Genomic DNA, 17112 nt, shown 5'->3' with positions numbered 1-17112 from the left:
CCACTGAAAACGCAAAGAGATAAAATCTATACCATGACTTGAGTATGTGGATGTATAAAAACGCAGTCGCCGTTTGGTTGTACGAATAAACAGTTACGCCCATTTTAGGATTAAAAGATACAAAATTGATTTGATTTGACACAATTGTGCTACAAATTGGAGGTTCTACAATGTAAACCTACAATGACAGAACTATGACAGCAAACCATAATTGTTTTCTGTATGATCGTTTGAAGTGGCTTTTTTTATAACTAGAAAGTTGTTATCGGTAAAGTAGTCGGTGAATAAAGTGTATTCATATTTGTCATATGGTATAGTCCTTGTGTCAGTCTATCACTTCTTATTTCCATTCGTCCATTATATGGATGCGAGCCAACAGTTCAGACCAGTTTATCGGAGTGATTGTTTTCAGCTGATTCTTGTATAATGGCGAAATACAGATCAACTTGGTGTGACGTGTCGGATTACTTAATTTTCACACACTTGCAGATTCATTCTGCAGACGATGTCATTTATGCATTTAGTTTAGAATGCACATTAAATTTAGATTCATATGTTGTTTCAAATCTTACCAATGTATGAGAAAATATTATAAGTATTAACATTACAACACTCGTCTTTTTAGAGTAACAAAACGAATTCCACTTGTGTATTCTGGGATTTTGATAAAGAGTAAGTAGAAATTTGAAAAGCCATGTTACTACCTCAGCAAGATTGAAAAGAAGTGATTTTGATGACAGCCCTTCCTCAGAAACTGCTTCTTTAAAGAGGGACAGGAAAATTATCTCTTTTGTAACATACCTTATAAATGACAATTGGTTACATTGAAATATCGTTAAACTGTAACAGAATAAAGTTCCTTGTTCAATCGGGAAGGGCGCTGAAATATAAAGACAAATTTGCAATCTTGATACATGCGAAATTCTTCTAATTTTTCATTGAAGAATAAATGCGTTAAGTACTACTGATAATTATTTCTACTGATCCCTTATGAATTACAAGATGCAAAACAGAATTATTAATAAAAAAAACTTTCTATGATAAAACAACTGAACAAGCATGAATACAGACAAAACCTTAAAAGAGGGGTGAAAGATACCAGAGAGACATTCAAACTCATAAATCGAAAATAAACTGACAACGCCATGGCTAAAAAAGAAAAAGACAAACAATAGTACACAAAACACAACAAAGAAAACTAAAGACTAAGCAACACGAACCCCACCAAAAACTGGGGGTGATCGCAGGTGCTCCGGAAGGGTAAACAGATCCTGCTCCACATGTGGTACCCGTCGTGTTGCTCATGTTAGTACAAACCCGGTAACAAGTCTAATTTGGTAGGTCACATTCGTGAAAAGGGGACGGGATTGTATTAACGACATTAGGAACATATCCGCTATCATCTGTGAAACGAATATTCCAACTCGTGATGGCGTCCGTAAATCCTCTCGTATACTTTTTGTTAAATTTTCAGTTTTCTCAACATTAAAAAAATATTTTCACCATTTGAACATTCATAATTATTTCTTTTTTTGTGCTTGAAATCAATTATCCTTCAAATTTAACAAAAAAAAGTTGTGTGTACTTGAAAGGCTAAGTTTTCCCATAAACACGTGTACATAGACTTTATTGTATCCAAATCTTCAGAAATGTACTGCTGCTCTCGTTCTCTAATTCGACAACAGCTTTTCTGTATGCAATGGCCTTAACCTTGACATAAGTGCGATGCAAAATACCACTTTATCACCTATTTTTTTCACGTGATCATGTGTTGATTGATTATCTAGGTCTCACAATAGGTAAACTTCGGCACCAAAACCCGGAAGTTAACTAGCTGCCAAAGTTTTCAATCAACAATCATCGAATGAAATATTTTTTGTCGATTATACGTGATGATTGATTGATTGTTGGTTGTTGCTTAACGTCCAGTGGGAAATATTTCATGCCCGTTCAGGATTATATACGTTACGGATTCGTAATAAATATAAACAAGAAACGTGTACCGAGGACTAAGTATAGTATATATGTATACATTGGTTCAATAATTTCCTTAACATTATAATTATTAGTTACTCGTTTCATGTGAAGTTTAGTGTGATATTTACCTCTAAAATTTGTGCTTTGAAGTTCTCATTTTGAAGAAAAATATGTGAACATGTGTTCTAGAGTACCTAGCTGATGTTAGTTTTTTTAAATCCGTATTCATTTACTGCAATATTTTTAATAGCATTGATGGCAGTTGGTCGACAGACGGGTGTTATGCAGAGTACAGAAATACAAGTTACACCTCTTGTCGGTGTAACCATTTTACTAATTTCGCTGTGCTAATGAGTGTTCATACATTTGTAAGTTTTTCATAGTTCATATAACACGTACAAAAGGAAATTAATATGTTTATACATTAAAAGAAACTATCTATTGTATTCCGATTTAAGACAATATGAGACTCATTTTGGAGATATTCGCAAACATGTATCTTTTTGGACTCGGAAACTGTCAATATAATGTTAATATAATTACAAACTTTAAAATTAGGTCTGACAAGGAGACATTACTTAGACAAAGTCATTATACAGCTATTTTTGGGGGAGACACTCTTCTGTGAAATAATTTGAAAAAATGTTTGATTCATCCTTTCGTCTTGATCAGACGAATAACTTACTTTCCACAGATTTATCGATTCCCGTTGTAAATTAAATTTTGCTTTTGAAATTGGAAAAAGTTGTTTTGTGTAAGCTTTGAATTTCTTGACATGACATGATTAGTGTATGGTTTAATAAGAGTACATTTTGACATTTCAGTCCAAAGAAGATACTACTGCATTAACGATTATAACATGGCCCGGATTGGTGACGTCAATTTTATGTTTACTAATTACTATTTTTCTGCACATTTATTTTTGGAGGTAATATCTTTAAGTATATCATTATTTATATCTTACTTTTCATAGTATTTTTACTAATGTAAACGTATGATAAGTATTAAGTCGGAAAGACTGAAATAGTAACAAATGGAAGACGATGAAAGTAAATATTTGAAATCTTGAAGACCATACAAGATCGAAAAGATATATAAAAATCTTACAATATTTTTGATGAATATCTTGCTTCGTATTTCACCTTCGGAATCAAATGGTCGTTTTGTATCAACCTTAGAGCATCGATTCACAGTCAATGACCAAACAGTTTAACATATTTTTGCATTTTGTGTGCTCAATACTTCAAGTGCTTCAAATGTTCTTCTTACAATATTCATCTTTTAAATTTTATGTGCAGACCACATTCAGAAAATAGAAAGAAGACAATTGTTAGAACTTGAAATAAAAATGATAAATTTCGAAACCAATGATTTTTCCGACATTATCAAAGACTGTTGTAAGGGCAGTATGATTTTATACTCTGAAGACAAAGAAAGATATATTCTTGAGTTTAGTATGACAGTCAAATTAGTTATATAAAGCTTAGTTATACTTTATAGTTTGCCAGCATATTCTCTAATTTTGGTGTGTATTCAAACAAATGTGGCAGGTAATGCCTGCTCATAAAAAATAAAACTTTTTATTGCATAGCAATATAATATTTCCCACAGAAAGTAACCAGAAGTTAGCGTGCAATAAATTCTAATATTGCACTAGTGCAATAAATTTTCAAAATTTATGACGTCATCAACGACAAAATCTTAGTTTAAACCAATTTTTACTTTCAAATATTATATTGCTATACAATAAAAGGGTTATTGCATGAATATTGGGGAATATTGTCCCTCGTAGAACATATATTGCACTCGCAAGCTCGTGCAATATAAAATTCTACTCGGGACAATATTCCCCAATATTCATGCAATAACCCTATATTATTGTTGTAACATACAAGAAAAAAATAAAAAGTATAATAAAACCAACTCAAAACTTGTTTAACAACTCAATAGTCCGTGACTTTGTTGCCATTTAATTTTTTTCATTTATATTTATAATAGGAACGTGAATTCAGACAAATCCAAGATTCTAATCTGCCTTTGTTCAGTGTTAGTGCTTGCTTATATCATCTTGTTAGCTGGCTTAAATCTTACAGAGAACTCAGTAAGTAGTTTAGATAAATAAAGTCTACCTTTTCACTTTAATTAAATAGCTTTACATTTTTATCTTTCAGAGGATAAAACCGTTATGCACTGAATATGACTCAGTAGTATCACGCGAATGAAATTGACGAGCAGGAACTGGTGACCTTTCCGGATCACCTGAGATCATCCAGTTTTTTTAATGACACTTTCGTCACTATTTCCTATATCATTGTGGTCAGTATTTAATGGTGAAGGAAGAACAAAGTGCCCGGAGAGAACCACCGACGTTCGATAATATCTTAAATGATAATCACATGTTTATGAAACTTTGGTGATTAGCACCTTTTCCGAAGAAGACACATTTACGTTAACGTCAATAGGTTGAAGGTATAATTAGATGTACGTGTACATCATGAAATTAAAACTGACAATAATTTTTACATTGTGCTTCAAAAAGCAGTTTTTTTGTGGCCTTCGGCTGTTTTCTGGCCTTTGGTCGGGTTGTTGTCTCTTTGACACATTCCCCATTTCCATTCTCAATTTTACTTGTCATAATACTATTGTCGCAAAATGGCTAAAGAAATCAATTTGATTATGGACTTGTTTCTATCCAAACATTCATATTTGCTTGAATTTGAAAAATAAATGCAAGTCACTTTTTATATTATTAGCTATTAACATATTGAATTTTTCATTGTAGTCTAGTTGTTCAGCGATAGCTATTGTCCTGCACTACTTATTTTTGTGTGCGTTGTGTCTGATGGTAGCTGAAGGAATAGACATAGCTATGTCAATCTTAATAGTATTTTCACAAGGAAGATCAAACGCAGGACTATTGTTATCATTTGGACTAGGTATTAATTTATCACTCGAGAAAAACATTGACAATAAACAACTTCAGTAAAAATTGTAACAATATCTATTTTAGGTCACATTTAGCCATGAAAGCTATTATGAATAACTAAGTGTTTTTCTTCAGTCGTCGTCTGTTTATATTTTACTTCATAAGAACCACTGTACAGAAATAAATCAGAAATGGATAGAAAATGCATTGCAAAGTTATTTCCAATTATGTATCTTTGTAGCATTTTTTTTTTTAAAAAGCCACCTATTTAAGTTTCTGTTTGGTTTATCTTATTATTTTTAAGAAAAAATAAAGTGAAATGATTGCATCTAGTAGTGGTTTGAAGAAGGTACTTACTAAAATGTTATAACGGCCCAGACACAAAGACGATGGGGACACAAAGGTTCAGATTGGTCCACTTTTGAATAAATTTCTGAAGAAATAGTGAACCAATTGAAAGCAAACGTGACATATATATCTATATATTTTTTTAGATCCTCATCAACTTCTTTCAAAGTCCTGGTAAATGTTTTAGAAGGTAATTCCATGTGTTCAAACTTTCGTCCAGAAGAAACGTTCAATTTTTATCCAAGTGCCAAAAATAATATGGCCAGAGTTGTTACTGTAGTTATATTTTAATACTCTCTTCAGCTATAATGGAATAGTTTTACAAGGCGGGTGATTCAGGATTATGACAACCTATAATTTAATAACTCTTGGTATTTGAAGACTACTTCTTTAGTCTATGTAATCATTATATAGATGATGATTGGTTTTAAACGTAATTTGCCTACTTAAGTAACTTCATTATATCTACTTCTTTAAAACTTCAGGTATTACTTATGGCGATGTGCGGAATAATTATAAACAATATTATTTTGAATTGGCAGTGCTTTTTGTAGTGTCTTATAGAAATACAATCTTTAGATTTAAACACACCATATAATGTTTCTTTTTTCTTTTAGTGTTCCCTCTTGTCATCGTCGTAATCTCTATGGCAGCAACTAAGTTTAAAGGATATGGGACCGAAAAGTAGTAAGTAAAAATGTATAATAACATCACAAAACACAGTTTGATTTAAATATATTTGAAATAAAATGATGACCACTGAAACAAATAAATATTAATTATCGGATCTTTTCAACGAGCAAAGGATGGGTGCAACTAGTGGAGATCAGGGACCGCTAAGGAGTTAAACATTTGGTTCAACTAGTGGAGATCAGGGATCGCTAAGGGGCTAAACGTTTGGTTCAACTAGTGGAGATCAGGGACCGCTAAGGAGCTAAACGTTTGGTTCAACTAGTGGAGATCAGGGACCGCTATGGAGCTAAACGTTTGGTTCAACTAGTGGAGATCAGGGATCGCTAAGGAGCTAAACGTTTGGTTCAACTAGTGGAGATCAGGGACCGCTAAGGGGCTAAACGTTTGGTTCAACTAGTGGAGATCAGGGATCGCTAAGGGGCTTAACGTTTGGTTCAACTAGTGGAGATCAGGGACCGCTATGGAGCTAAACGTTTGGTTCAACTAGTGGAGATCAGGGATCGCTAAGGAGCTAAACGTTTGGTTCAACTAGTGGAGATCAGGGACCGCTAAGGAGCTAAACGTTTGGTTCAACTAGTGGAGATCAGGGACCGCTAAGGAGCTAAACGTTTGGTTCAACTAGTGGAGATCAGGGATTGCTAAGGAGCTAAACGTTTGGTTCAACTAGTGGAGATCAGGGACCGCTAAGGAGCTAAACGTTTGGTTCAACTAGTGGTGATCAGGGACCGCTATGGAGCTAAACGTTTGGTTCAACTAGTGGAGATCAGGGACCGCTAAGGAGCTAAACGTTTGGTTCAACTAGTGGAGATTAGGGACCGCTAAGGAGCTAAACGTTTGGTTCAACTAGTGGAGATCAGGGATCGCTAAGGAGCTAAACGTTTTGTTCAACTAGTGGAGATCAGGGACCGCTAACTAGTGGAGATCAGGGACCGCTAAGGAGCTAAACGTTTGGTTCAACTAGTGGAGATCAGGGATCGCTAAGGAGCTAAACGTTTGGTTCAACTAGTGGAGATCAGGGATCGCTAAGGAGCTAAACGTTTGGTTCAACTAGTGGAGATCAGGGACCGCTAAGGAGCTAAACGTTTGGTTCAACTAGTTGAGATCAGGGACCGCTATGGAGCTAAACGTTTGGTTCAACTAGTGGAGATCAGGGACCGCTAAGGAGCTAAACGTTTGGTTCAACTAGTGGAGATCAGGGACCGCTAAGGAGCTAAACGTTTGGTTCAACTAGTGGAGATCAGGGACCGCTAAGGAGCTAAACGTTTGGTTCAACTAGTGGAGATCAGGGACCGCTATGGAGCTTAACGTTTGGTTCAACTAGTGGAGATCAGGGATCGCTAAGGAGCTAAACGTTTGGTTCAACTAGTGGAGATCAGGGACTGCTAAGGAGCTAAACGTTTGGTTCAACTAGTGGAGATCAGGGATCACAAAGGAGCTAAACGTTTGGTTCAACTAGTGGAGATCAGGGACCGCTAAGGAGCTAAACGTTTGGTTCAACTAGTGGAGATCAGGGATCGCTAAGGAGCTAAATGTTTGGTTCAACTAGTGGAACAGGAACTGTTTATAAGGAACACGTATGGTTAGGTTAATTCTGAAGAGTTTGAAAATCAGGGTCGATCGATTACTTTTGGGGTATCATTCCATTTAGAAATTTAAATACTATGGAGATCAACAGTGAAAGCGCGCTCGTTCCGATTGTCGCTTTGATTTTTTTTTTGTCAACTCACATCAACAATGTTGAATAAGTTAAAACAAAATCAGGGCGGATTGTTTATGTCTATATCCCTTGGAAATAAACATTGTAAACGTTTACTCCTACAGTTTTAATTTGATCAGAGTCAAATGTATGCCAAAGGTTGTTACTGCAGTATCTCGTTTGATATAAAATATATGACTTGATCGATTTGGGAAGTATTTCTCCTTGGAAATGTAAAAAGTATTGAAAAATAACTTTTTTTGTGGTCTCGTAACATCATTTCTCTTCGAAGTTCGAAAAAATTTATATCAAAGGTTAACATCAGCAAAATCTCAGTTGAGGGTATTGCGGTAAGTACTTATATCCCCTAGTAAACAGTGTAAGCCCTTTAAGACCCAGTTATAACTCGAGGTTAATACATATTATTTCAAAAGTTAACATTTGAAAAGCAGAGACGATCGAATAATGTAGAGGTTGTCATGCCCTTTGAAATGCAAATAATGTTAAAAAGCCAAATTGTTATCCTTTTAGCATCCTAATTTGCCAGCACACGATTTTGAAATAAATGATTAAATTGAACATTTAAACTATTATCCTCAAATGCTTTCATGTAGAGGTACTGGTATATAGATTGAAAATACTGAGAACACCGTTTCAAATAATCTCGCTTGTAAACCAAATCATACATTAATCAATTGCAGTTGTTGGTTGTCAGTCTCAAATGGATTGATATACGCCTTTCTAGTACCTTGCATTGTTGCGGTCTTGGTATGTATATTTTACACATTCATCTCATCTATCACAAAATTCATTTGGCTACACACGGTAAAGAATTAATTGCATTTCATAGGCGATGGACATTGTTCCTGTACAAAAGGCTAAACCATCAATTTGATGTTATTAAACATAACATTAATTATTTTCAAAAGAATTAAAGTAAGAATATCTTGTATCAAAATTCCACCTCTTTTTTGTAAGAATAGACAACGTGAATACATTGTATAACATTCATACTGTGAAAATAATTAAAAACTAAGGCGAACATGGACATTTCAATTGATTATACATATATATATATTATAAAACATCTATAAAAATCGAAAAGAAGCTGGCATTATACTTTAATTCCACGTTCAAATTTGGTGACTATGTTGACTGCATCTATCCAAAAATACAGATAGGGTGAAATCTGCTGCATATCTTGACGTATATCTAACAGTTGACAATAAGGGTTGGTTGAGAACCCAACTTTACGACAAAAGATACGATTTCAATTTACCATCGTGAAGTTAATACGATATTCCGGGGCTTGTGTTTCCGAAATTGATATCCATGTAGGAGGGTTATTGCTTACTAGGCAACTATTACATCAAGGTCTCCAGGCGGCAAAGTTGAAGTAATCTCTTCGGAGGTTTTACGGACGCCATCATGATATGATTTGGTCGAACGTTATAGAATATAATTTTATATATTAAGTATTGTTAATTTTGTTTGTCCATTCGTTGCTTTTATTTTTGGCCGTGGCGTTGTCTTTATTGTTTTATCATTTTTTTATTGCCACCTTGGTTTTTCTTTGTATGTTTGAATACAAGTAAATAAATATGAATCCATGAATGATTGACTATACAAAAAATCTTACAAACTATTATTTTCGATGTAGTATTATTGTAATAAGTTGTAACTTTTGGTATTTAGACGAATTGTATAATAAGTGTATTAGTACTGAGGAAGATGTTCTCAACACAAGCAATGATGAAAAAGGAAACTAAAGAAAAAGTCAGGTAAAACTATGGTGTACTAAAAATTAATTGTAAGGTATGTTTTACTTAAAACAAATTGTCATTTTAGTCTCCTGTTTTTGAAAAATTGGATTTTGTTTTAGCTCCACCTAATGATATTCAAACTCTTTCTTCAAATAAATCTATAAACGACCTTTCAGTCAGATCAATGTGATCCAATGACAAAAATCAACAAATTTGCAGAAATGAAAATTTTGTTGAAAGAGAAATATATGTAGACCATTTTGAGCCAAAATTTACTTGTCCATGAGTTTGCATTAGAAATTGAGGATAAATGCGCTCCATAGTATACTTGTTAAAGATTTCCAGAAAACCAGGGGTTATTTTTAGCAGTACTTGTCTTCCGAACGTAAGTATTTCGCTACAAGACTTTAAACATAAGTTGAAAATTGGCATTTAGAAAGATGATACATGTACAATTCAGGATATACCTAGTTTCTATGAAGTAAACTTAAGGTAAAACATTTAGGAAGCTGTGAAAATTGCAAAATTTGGTTGAATAGATAGGGATTTTGAATTGGTGGTCTGATATCTAAATGTATCTCGAGATTTCCGCATTTTCATAAAGGGAATCCATCCATACAAACTATATTACTTAACGAAATTGTCGTAGTGCATTCTATTTAAGTTATAGTCCCTATGAACATGGTTTAAATGGGAAATTAAAGGAAGCTTTGGATATAACTTTGCATTCTCAACAAAATATAAAAAATAATAGGGGTGCTTTCCATCCATTAATAATCATTTCAGAGATTATTAAATGACGTCGGATACTTAAATTTTACGTTCAACTTGTTTCAATGTAATTCAATTTTAGGTACGGTTCGACGTTGAATATCGGCATTATTCGAATGGTGACTATTATATGTTAAAAGTATAGCTATATTTCAATTAACTGCTTCAGTATGGTACTCCTTGACAGTTTAATTGGTATAGCACTTTCTTATTGTGTTTGAAGTTTTGAAACATGGGATCCTGGTATAGAGACCAGTGATGCCCAAAGTGAAGATAATTTAGAAATTTCCTTTCACAAACATCTGTATCGATGGTATCGTGGTAACGTGATCACCAAATCCGACTGATTGTGGTTGTTTGGTATAAACAACCATCCACCACAACAATCATTCCACAGCCAAAATTGTCCAAAAATATTAGAAATGCAAATAACACTTTATAAATTTGGTTCGTCCGAAGTCATGATAGATTCCTTTAAAGGAAGTTGGCTGATTTGCAAGTATGAAATAGGTTAGAATATATCATGGAGAAAACTTGAAATATTCCCTGTTAGAAAAGTTGCAAAATGGAACAATGAGTCTTCCCGGATTTGCTTAACAAACAAATCTTTAGGCGCAGCATATAGAACGGGAATGACATGTATAATGTTGAGAGACTATAAAATGTACAAACAAATAAACAACCGTGAAATTTAATAATAAATAAACTTCTTTTTTCAGGTAAGACGTTAAATAGAAGTAGTAAACTTGCAAAATCTTAAAAGATTAATTACATTGATTAAATATTTATAATTTCAGGGCTGGTGTTCGTAGCATAGCTGTTCTAGCTCCAACACTAGGGCTTACGTGGCTATTTGGCGTATTAGCTTCTCATAAAGACCTCATTGTTTTTGCTTATTTATTCACAATTTTGAACTCTTTTCAGGTATGAACTACAATTTTACAAGGTTAAGTAATTACAAAAAGTACATCCAATGTTGAACAAAACATATATTGATGCAAGTTATATATTATTCACCTGTACCTTGTTCAGAGTGAAACTCTTGCAACGGAAAAGTACAAATTTCCTCCAAAATAAGCTTCCATAAGGGAATTATGTTAAGATTACTTCAATAGGTACTGTACATTTACTTTTCAACATTAAGTAATCAAAGATTGTCGAATTTGAACAAAACAAATTCTTCTATAACAAATTTTCGATCAATTTTAATAATTCATGTGCATGTCGGTCTTCTGTAGTTGTTTTACATCAATATAACTTTGCTATATGAATTTATCCTGAACAGTTAAGCAAGTACAGTGTTTATTGTATATTTCAGGGTTTATTAATCTTTATTTTTCACTGTCTAATGAATGCAAAAGTAAGTATTTTACACGTTTTTAGCATTAATTATTTATAAGTTAACTTCACGTTTGTGATTTTAAAATCTGTGATGATACAGAGTTGCTTTCTATTTTTCATTCAGAAAGGCTCGATCAAGTTTAGGCGGTAATCATGTAAACCATTGACTGTTTCTTTGAAATAGGTTTTAACATTTCAACATTCACAATGATCTTTAGTCCGAGATTACTCTGACGTCTAACGGCTGTTTTGCCAGACAAGCTGGGGCCGTGGGACGTCAGAGCTCGTCCCATATCAAAAAGTGGATATTTGCCCGTCCAAAATAGATGAGCTGCTTCGTCGCTTCTGGTGCCAACGGACGGCCTTGGAATTATATAAATCGGGTATCAATTTGTTCATTTTTCATTTATCTCTTCATTTATGTAAGTTTCACCTACCTGCCACCCTTTATTTTCTCATATTTAGACAGTTTTCACAGTGACCCATCGATTCAGACATTTTTACTTTTATTTTCAAATGGACGTCAAGTTACGAGAGATTTTGCGACCTCGAGACTCAAATATGCAAATATTTATACTTTTTTCACCTCCTTTATAGGAGATCGATATTTAACATTTAGTAGCCAACCACGATTTTTCACCTCCTTTACAGGAGATCGGTATTAAGCATTTAGTGCCAACCACGATAACATTCGGAAGCTCTCGGATATTTACATTGTTTGCATCGTAAATGAGCGAGGTGTTAGATTATATATTCATATTGACCTAGGGTCATATGCATGCATCATTTCCCATAGTCCATTGTGCCTAACTTTTTTCTCGTGATCACATGACAATCTTTCAAAATGAAAGTCAAAATGCCAGAATCGGTGGGTCACTGTGAAAACTGTCTAAATATGAGAAAGTAAAGGGTGGCAGGTAGGTGAAACTTACATAAATGAAGAGATAAATGAAAAATGAACAAATTGATACCCGATTTATATAATTCCAAGGCCGTTCGTTGGCACCAGAAGCGACGAAGCAGCGCATCTATTTTGGACGGGCAAATATCCACTTTTTGATATGGGACGAGCTCTGACGTCCCACGGCCCCAGCTTGTCTGGCAAAACAGCCGTTGGACGTCAGAGTAATCTCGGACTAAATGATCTTGAACTTTATAAAAAAAAACATCACAGATATTCTTTCTGTTTGTTCAAATTTAATAGTAATAAGAAGATGTGGTGTGATTGCCAATGAGACAACTCTCCATCCAAGTCACAATGTGTAAAAAATAAACAATTATAGATCAAAGTACGGACTTCAACACGGAGCCTTGGCTCATACCGAACAGCAAGCTATAAAGGGCCCAAAATGACTAGTGTAAAACAATTCAAACAGGAAAACCAACGGTCTAATCTATAAAAAAAACGAGAAACGAGAAACACTTATGAACCACATCAACAAACGACGACCACTGAACAACAGGCTCCTGACTTAGGACAGATGCAGCGGGTTTAAACGTTTTAACAGGCGTCAACCTTCACCCTTACCTGAAACAGTAGTGTAACATTACAGCATAGAAAGACACACTATAATATCAATGAAAATGGCTTAACTCGATCAAATAGATATATTAACAAAAACAAGTAAACATACACTGAACTTTATTTATTGCGATATTGATTTGAAGATACAGCAAGCAGTAAAACGTAAATACGACAGATTCGTTCAAGATCATCCCTGGGCTAAACTGAAAAGGAAAGAGAAGATGGACGTATCAACCGTGGATACGGTTAGTTCATGAAATATTATGACTTTATCTTATTTTGCTATTAATGCATATTCAATGTGTAGTTATTGGACTGATGATACTTTATGTTTGTTATTTAAGAACTGCAACAGTGATATGGATTAGAAGATAGTTTACATTGGCACTTATATCGATTTTTTCATTAGCAAATTAAAACATAACTAAATTTGTATTTTCTTTTCAAACGGGATGTATAGAGACACACACACGTTCATTTTTTTCTATAAAGAAGTCACTCCTAACTATCCTACTACCTGTCGATACATTTATTTTTGGCATTGCACAAGTCATATCTTCTTTGACTGTTCATGACGTTAAAATACTAAATCCCTGGGATGTATTTTAGTTGATTTTAGTCTCTGATGCATGATTTTTTATTATTAATTGTTTTGGCTTTTAACTAGCTGTCAGTAACTGCGAGTACTCTCAAATCGTACTTTCTTTTTGATTTGACCTGTTGATACTATTTGTAATGCTTTTTTGTTATTTAATGTTAACAAGGATCTTGTCTATATACCAGCTTTGATTATTTGGTATTTAATTTACTACAAATTTTCACTTCTTCGTACTATGAACATCAAAATTATTTCATTTTTCCTTAGATGCTGTTCTTGGACCTGTACAGGAAGTTTTATCTAGCACTAATTGTATATTTTTATTGTTGATATTCACCCCATATGTACCAAGTGTTAGATTAGTTTTATTGATATTAAAGAAATTTCTTGGTATTCCTAAACGGAAGATTTTATACACACAGAAGAAGAAGTATACTTAACAACAAAATAATTTTCATTTACCTGTGTATAATATGACGCAGGTTTCTTCAAAAGTGATGATTTTCATAGATACGTGTTTCTCGTTTCTAGTTTTTATATAGATTAGACCGTTGGTTTTTCCATTTGAATGATTTTACACTAGTAATTTTTTGGGGCCCTTTATAGCTTGCTGTTCGGTGTGAGCCAATGCTCCGTGTTGAAGGCCGTACCTTGACCTATAATGGTTTACTTTTATAAATTGTAACTTAGATGGAGAGTTGTCTCATTGGCACTCATACCACATCTTCCTATATCTATAGACAATGCTGCAAAAATCTTTTAACAATTAATTTTGACGCATTGCGATAAGCTTTTTAATCCCATGAAAATCACTAAAAGCTCGAAAGATATTTAGTGAAATTGTGAAGCTCCTTTAATATTTAGGATATTCTGAAATATTTAAAACCTCCTTAAATAAAGCAATTTTGGCCGATTTTTTTTTTGGAAGTCCTGAAATATTCTAGACTATCATGAAAGTGTCATGAATTATTTCAAAATGTTTCAATGGTGTATGGATATCTAGAATTAAATATGAGTCAGGAGCTCCTGAAATACAATAATTTTAATCCGCGTCTCATAGCTTGTAGTTCAGAACTCTTTTATTCACATCTTTTGTTAAGATTCGGGGCGATTGGCACGTACAAAGTAGCATACCGGTACACATGTCTGATGGTTTAGTCTGTATTTTTTGTCTTTTAAATCTTCTTGTTTTTTTTTCTCTCATTAACATATAACTCACATTTTTTTTTTCGTTTTTAACTGTAAATTGGAATTTAATCTAGAAAAAGGCTTCGAATGAACCAAAATTATAGTTTCATTTTCATATTCCGAATATAGAAGAATGATATTTCAATGCTCTGAAACACAGACGTTTCGTCAAAGGGAAATTCAACTGAAACAGGAAATAATTAGGAAGAAATAATTATTAAAACGTAATACAGATAAAAAAGGGGGTTGCCATATGTGCTCTCATCGCCCACATTTTGTAACTAGAATAAAACCAATTAAGTCGATACTTTTACCTGGCGTTGTCTTCATTCGACCAAATGGATTAATTATCCAGAAAAAGTAACATCACACGCACCATTCCTATTAGGACGGAGGAACATCATAAGCAGGTATTAAAAGCGTAAACAGTTGAATGTACGACAAAACTAACTACGCTTCAAGCTACCTTAAAGGTCATAGTTTTTGGTTGTGGAAAATGTACATTTTGGATCATTTAATGTTGACTTCGAAAAGGATTTTGTAGGACAGGTCTGCATTCTTATGTGTCAAAATATATCTCTAGAAGCAGTCGTTTAGTTTCGTCGTTAGTATAGCGCTGTATAGAGGTGTGAAAAATATAGATTTATGCAGATAGGTAAATCTAATTACGTTTATATGCAAATCAAATTCTGTATAAACGAAAATAGTTCCATGTATACATAAATCGAATTCTGCATGAACGTAAATCGAATTATGTTTAAACGAAAATGGTTCTGAAAAGACGATAATCAAATTTTGTATATACATAAATCGAATTAGGTACTATGCATACCGAAATTAATCCGTATATACGTGACTTAAATTTTGTTTATACTGAAAATGAATCTGAATACACGTTAATCTCCGTTTAGATGTATGTAAAAAATCAGTCGTGGATATACGTCAATTGAACGGTAATGATGATGGACTGATGTTTAACGTCCAGTGGCAAATATTAATTCACATCAGGACGAGAACGTTTTAGTGAAAATAGAATATGAACTTTTATTGAAGGTTACTGTTATATCATTTTGTTAAGCATTTTAAATTAAGGAATGTATCTCCCACGTGAGTAAGCCTGATTCCTTTTCAAGGTTTGGTATTTTTGGTATTATCAGCTCTTCGCCTGTATAAAGTTATAGATTTTCAAATATTTTGACCTAGAGCATCGCTGAAAAGACATTTTTACTTAACAATCCACGTTATTCGTACTATTTTGGATAGTTGTCACATTGGCAATCATTATTTTATATAATACTAGTCTAAGATGTCAAAATGCGCATCTGGTACAGAACAATTGTTACCGTTAAGGTTATTATCTTGTTTTGGCCAAATGAAATATATACAGGTTTCATCCCACCTTGCAACAAAGTTTAATATGTTTTTTTATTTAAGGGGGTACAGAACACCTAAGGGAGTTAACTCTTTAAAAATTATTTGAACGTTTTAATCCCGTACTAATAGTTAATAAAAATCAAGCTTCTCATTGATCAAAATTAGTTTTTGTCAAACTGCTATATGATGTCCAATGAAATTTTTCTTGTAAATTGTGTGGTTCAAATTTCTTGAAATTATTATATTTTTGTCAACAGGTCAAAGTAAATTTTTATTAAAATTAAACGAGCCAAATCTATTTTAGTCTATTGTGTTGGGTACCCCTTAAAAGAACTCTAAAAACTAGATATAAATAGTCCTGTCTTATTGTCTGAGTTAATAACGTCCAATGAAATTCTAAGTTCGAAAGGAGTAATTTTACGAAGGGACAATATCGGCCCTAAAATTCCGCAAAATATAGCTCCAGCAATTAAAGTTAACATTTGATGAACAAATATGTAAAAATGTCTGAAAAATTCATATTAAACCAGCTCTGACATATTACAACAGTATGGTGATGATGACGTCCAGCGGCAAGTTAATATGCATATTCAGGACGAGAACATGTAAATGTAATAGGAATACTAAGCCTGCTTTGTACTAGACCGTGCTAGTTCACAAGGTAACAGTCCGTAGGAAGACATTTCTTTGCTCTTACTCATTAATGCCGCGTGCTTAGTCTTTGGTTTGACCCACCCGGGGTTCGAAACCACGACCTTCCGCACTCGAGGCGAACATACTACCACGAGACAACCAAGACGGTATATTATAACAGTTATAATTAATACTATCATATACTTGTATGACATTGTAATTGTGCACTATGACGATGAAAACCATAATTTTGACCGTTCATTTTTTTGCTAAATTTTG

At 33.6% G+C, this 17112-nt stretch overlaps 2 protein-coding genes across 6 annotated transcripts in view; one reads left to right on the top strand and one right to left on the bottom strand.

Moving 5' to 3' along the window:
* Nucleotides 1-17112, bottom strand: part of LOC127709649 (uncharacterized) — a 479059-nt gene that overhangs the window by 216940 nt on the left and 245007 nt on the right. The window lies entirely within an intron of this gene.
* The window catches only part of LOC127709481 (uncharacterized), a 149221-nt gene that overhangs the window by 129655 nt on the left and 2454 nt on the right, over nucleotides 1-17112 (top strand). The window contains exons 16-26 of one of the 4 annotated variants that reach the window (XM_052215087.1): nucleotides 626-672; nucleotides 2228-2345; nucleotides 2802-2905; nucleotides 3976-4078; nucleotides 4760-4913; nucleotides 5869-5938; nucleotides 8342-8408; nucleotides 9336-9421; nucleotides 10972-11098; nucleotides 11493-11534; nucleotides 13184-13285. In XM_052215087.1, coding sequence (XP_052071047.1) covers nucleotides 626-672; nucleotides 2228-2345; nucleotides 2802-2905; nucleotides 3976-4078; nucleotides 4760-4913; nucleotides 5869-5938; nucleotides 8342-8408; nucleotides 9336-9421; nucleotides 10972-11098; nucleotides 11493-11534; nucleotides 13184-13285 — 1020 coding nt within the window. Of the gene's footprint in view, nucleotides 1-625; nucleotides 673-2227; nucleotides 2346-2801; nucleotides 2906-3975; nucleotides 4079-4759; nucleotides 4914-5868; nucleotides 5939-8341; nucleotides 8409-9335; nucleotides 9422-10971; nucleotides 11099-11492; nucleotides 11535-13183; nucleotides 13286-17112 lie in introns of those variants that run through there. The other 3 variants (XM_052215080.1, XM_052215094.1, XR_007985694.1) reach the window with 3 other exon arrangements.

This window comes from Mytilus californianus, unplaced genomic scaffold, assembly GCF_021869535.1.
Source record: "Mytilus californianus isolate M0D057914Y unplaced genomic scaffold, xbMytCali1.0.p SCAF_1, whole genome shotgun sequence".
Taxonomy (NCBI): Eukaryota; Metazoa; Mollusca; class Bivalvia; order Mytilida; family Mytilidae; genus Mytilus; species Mytilus californianus.
This window is presented reverse-complemented; position numbering and strand designations above follow the sequence as displayed.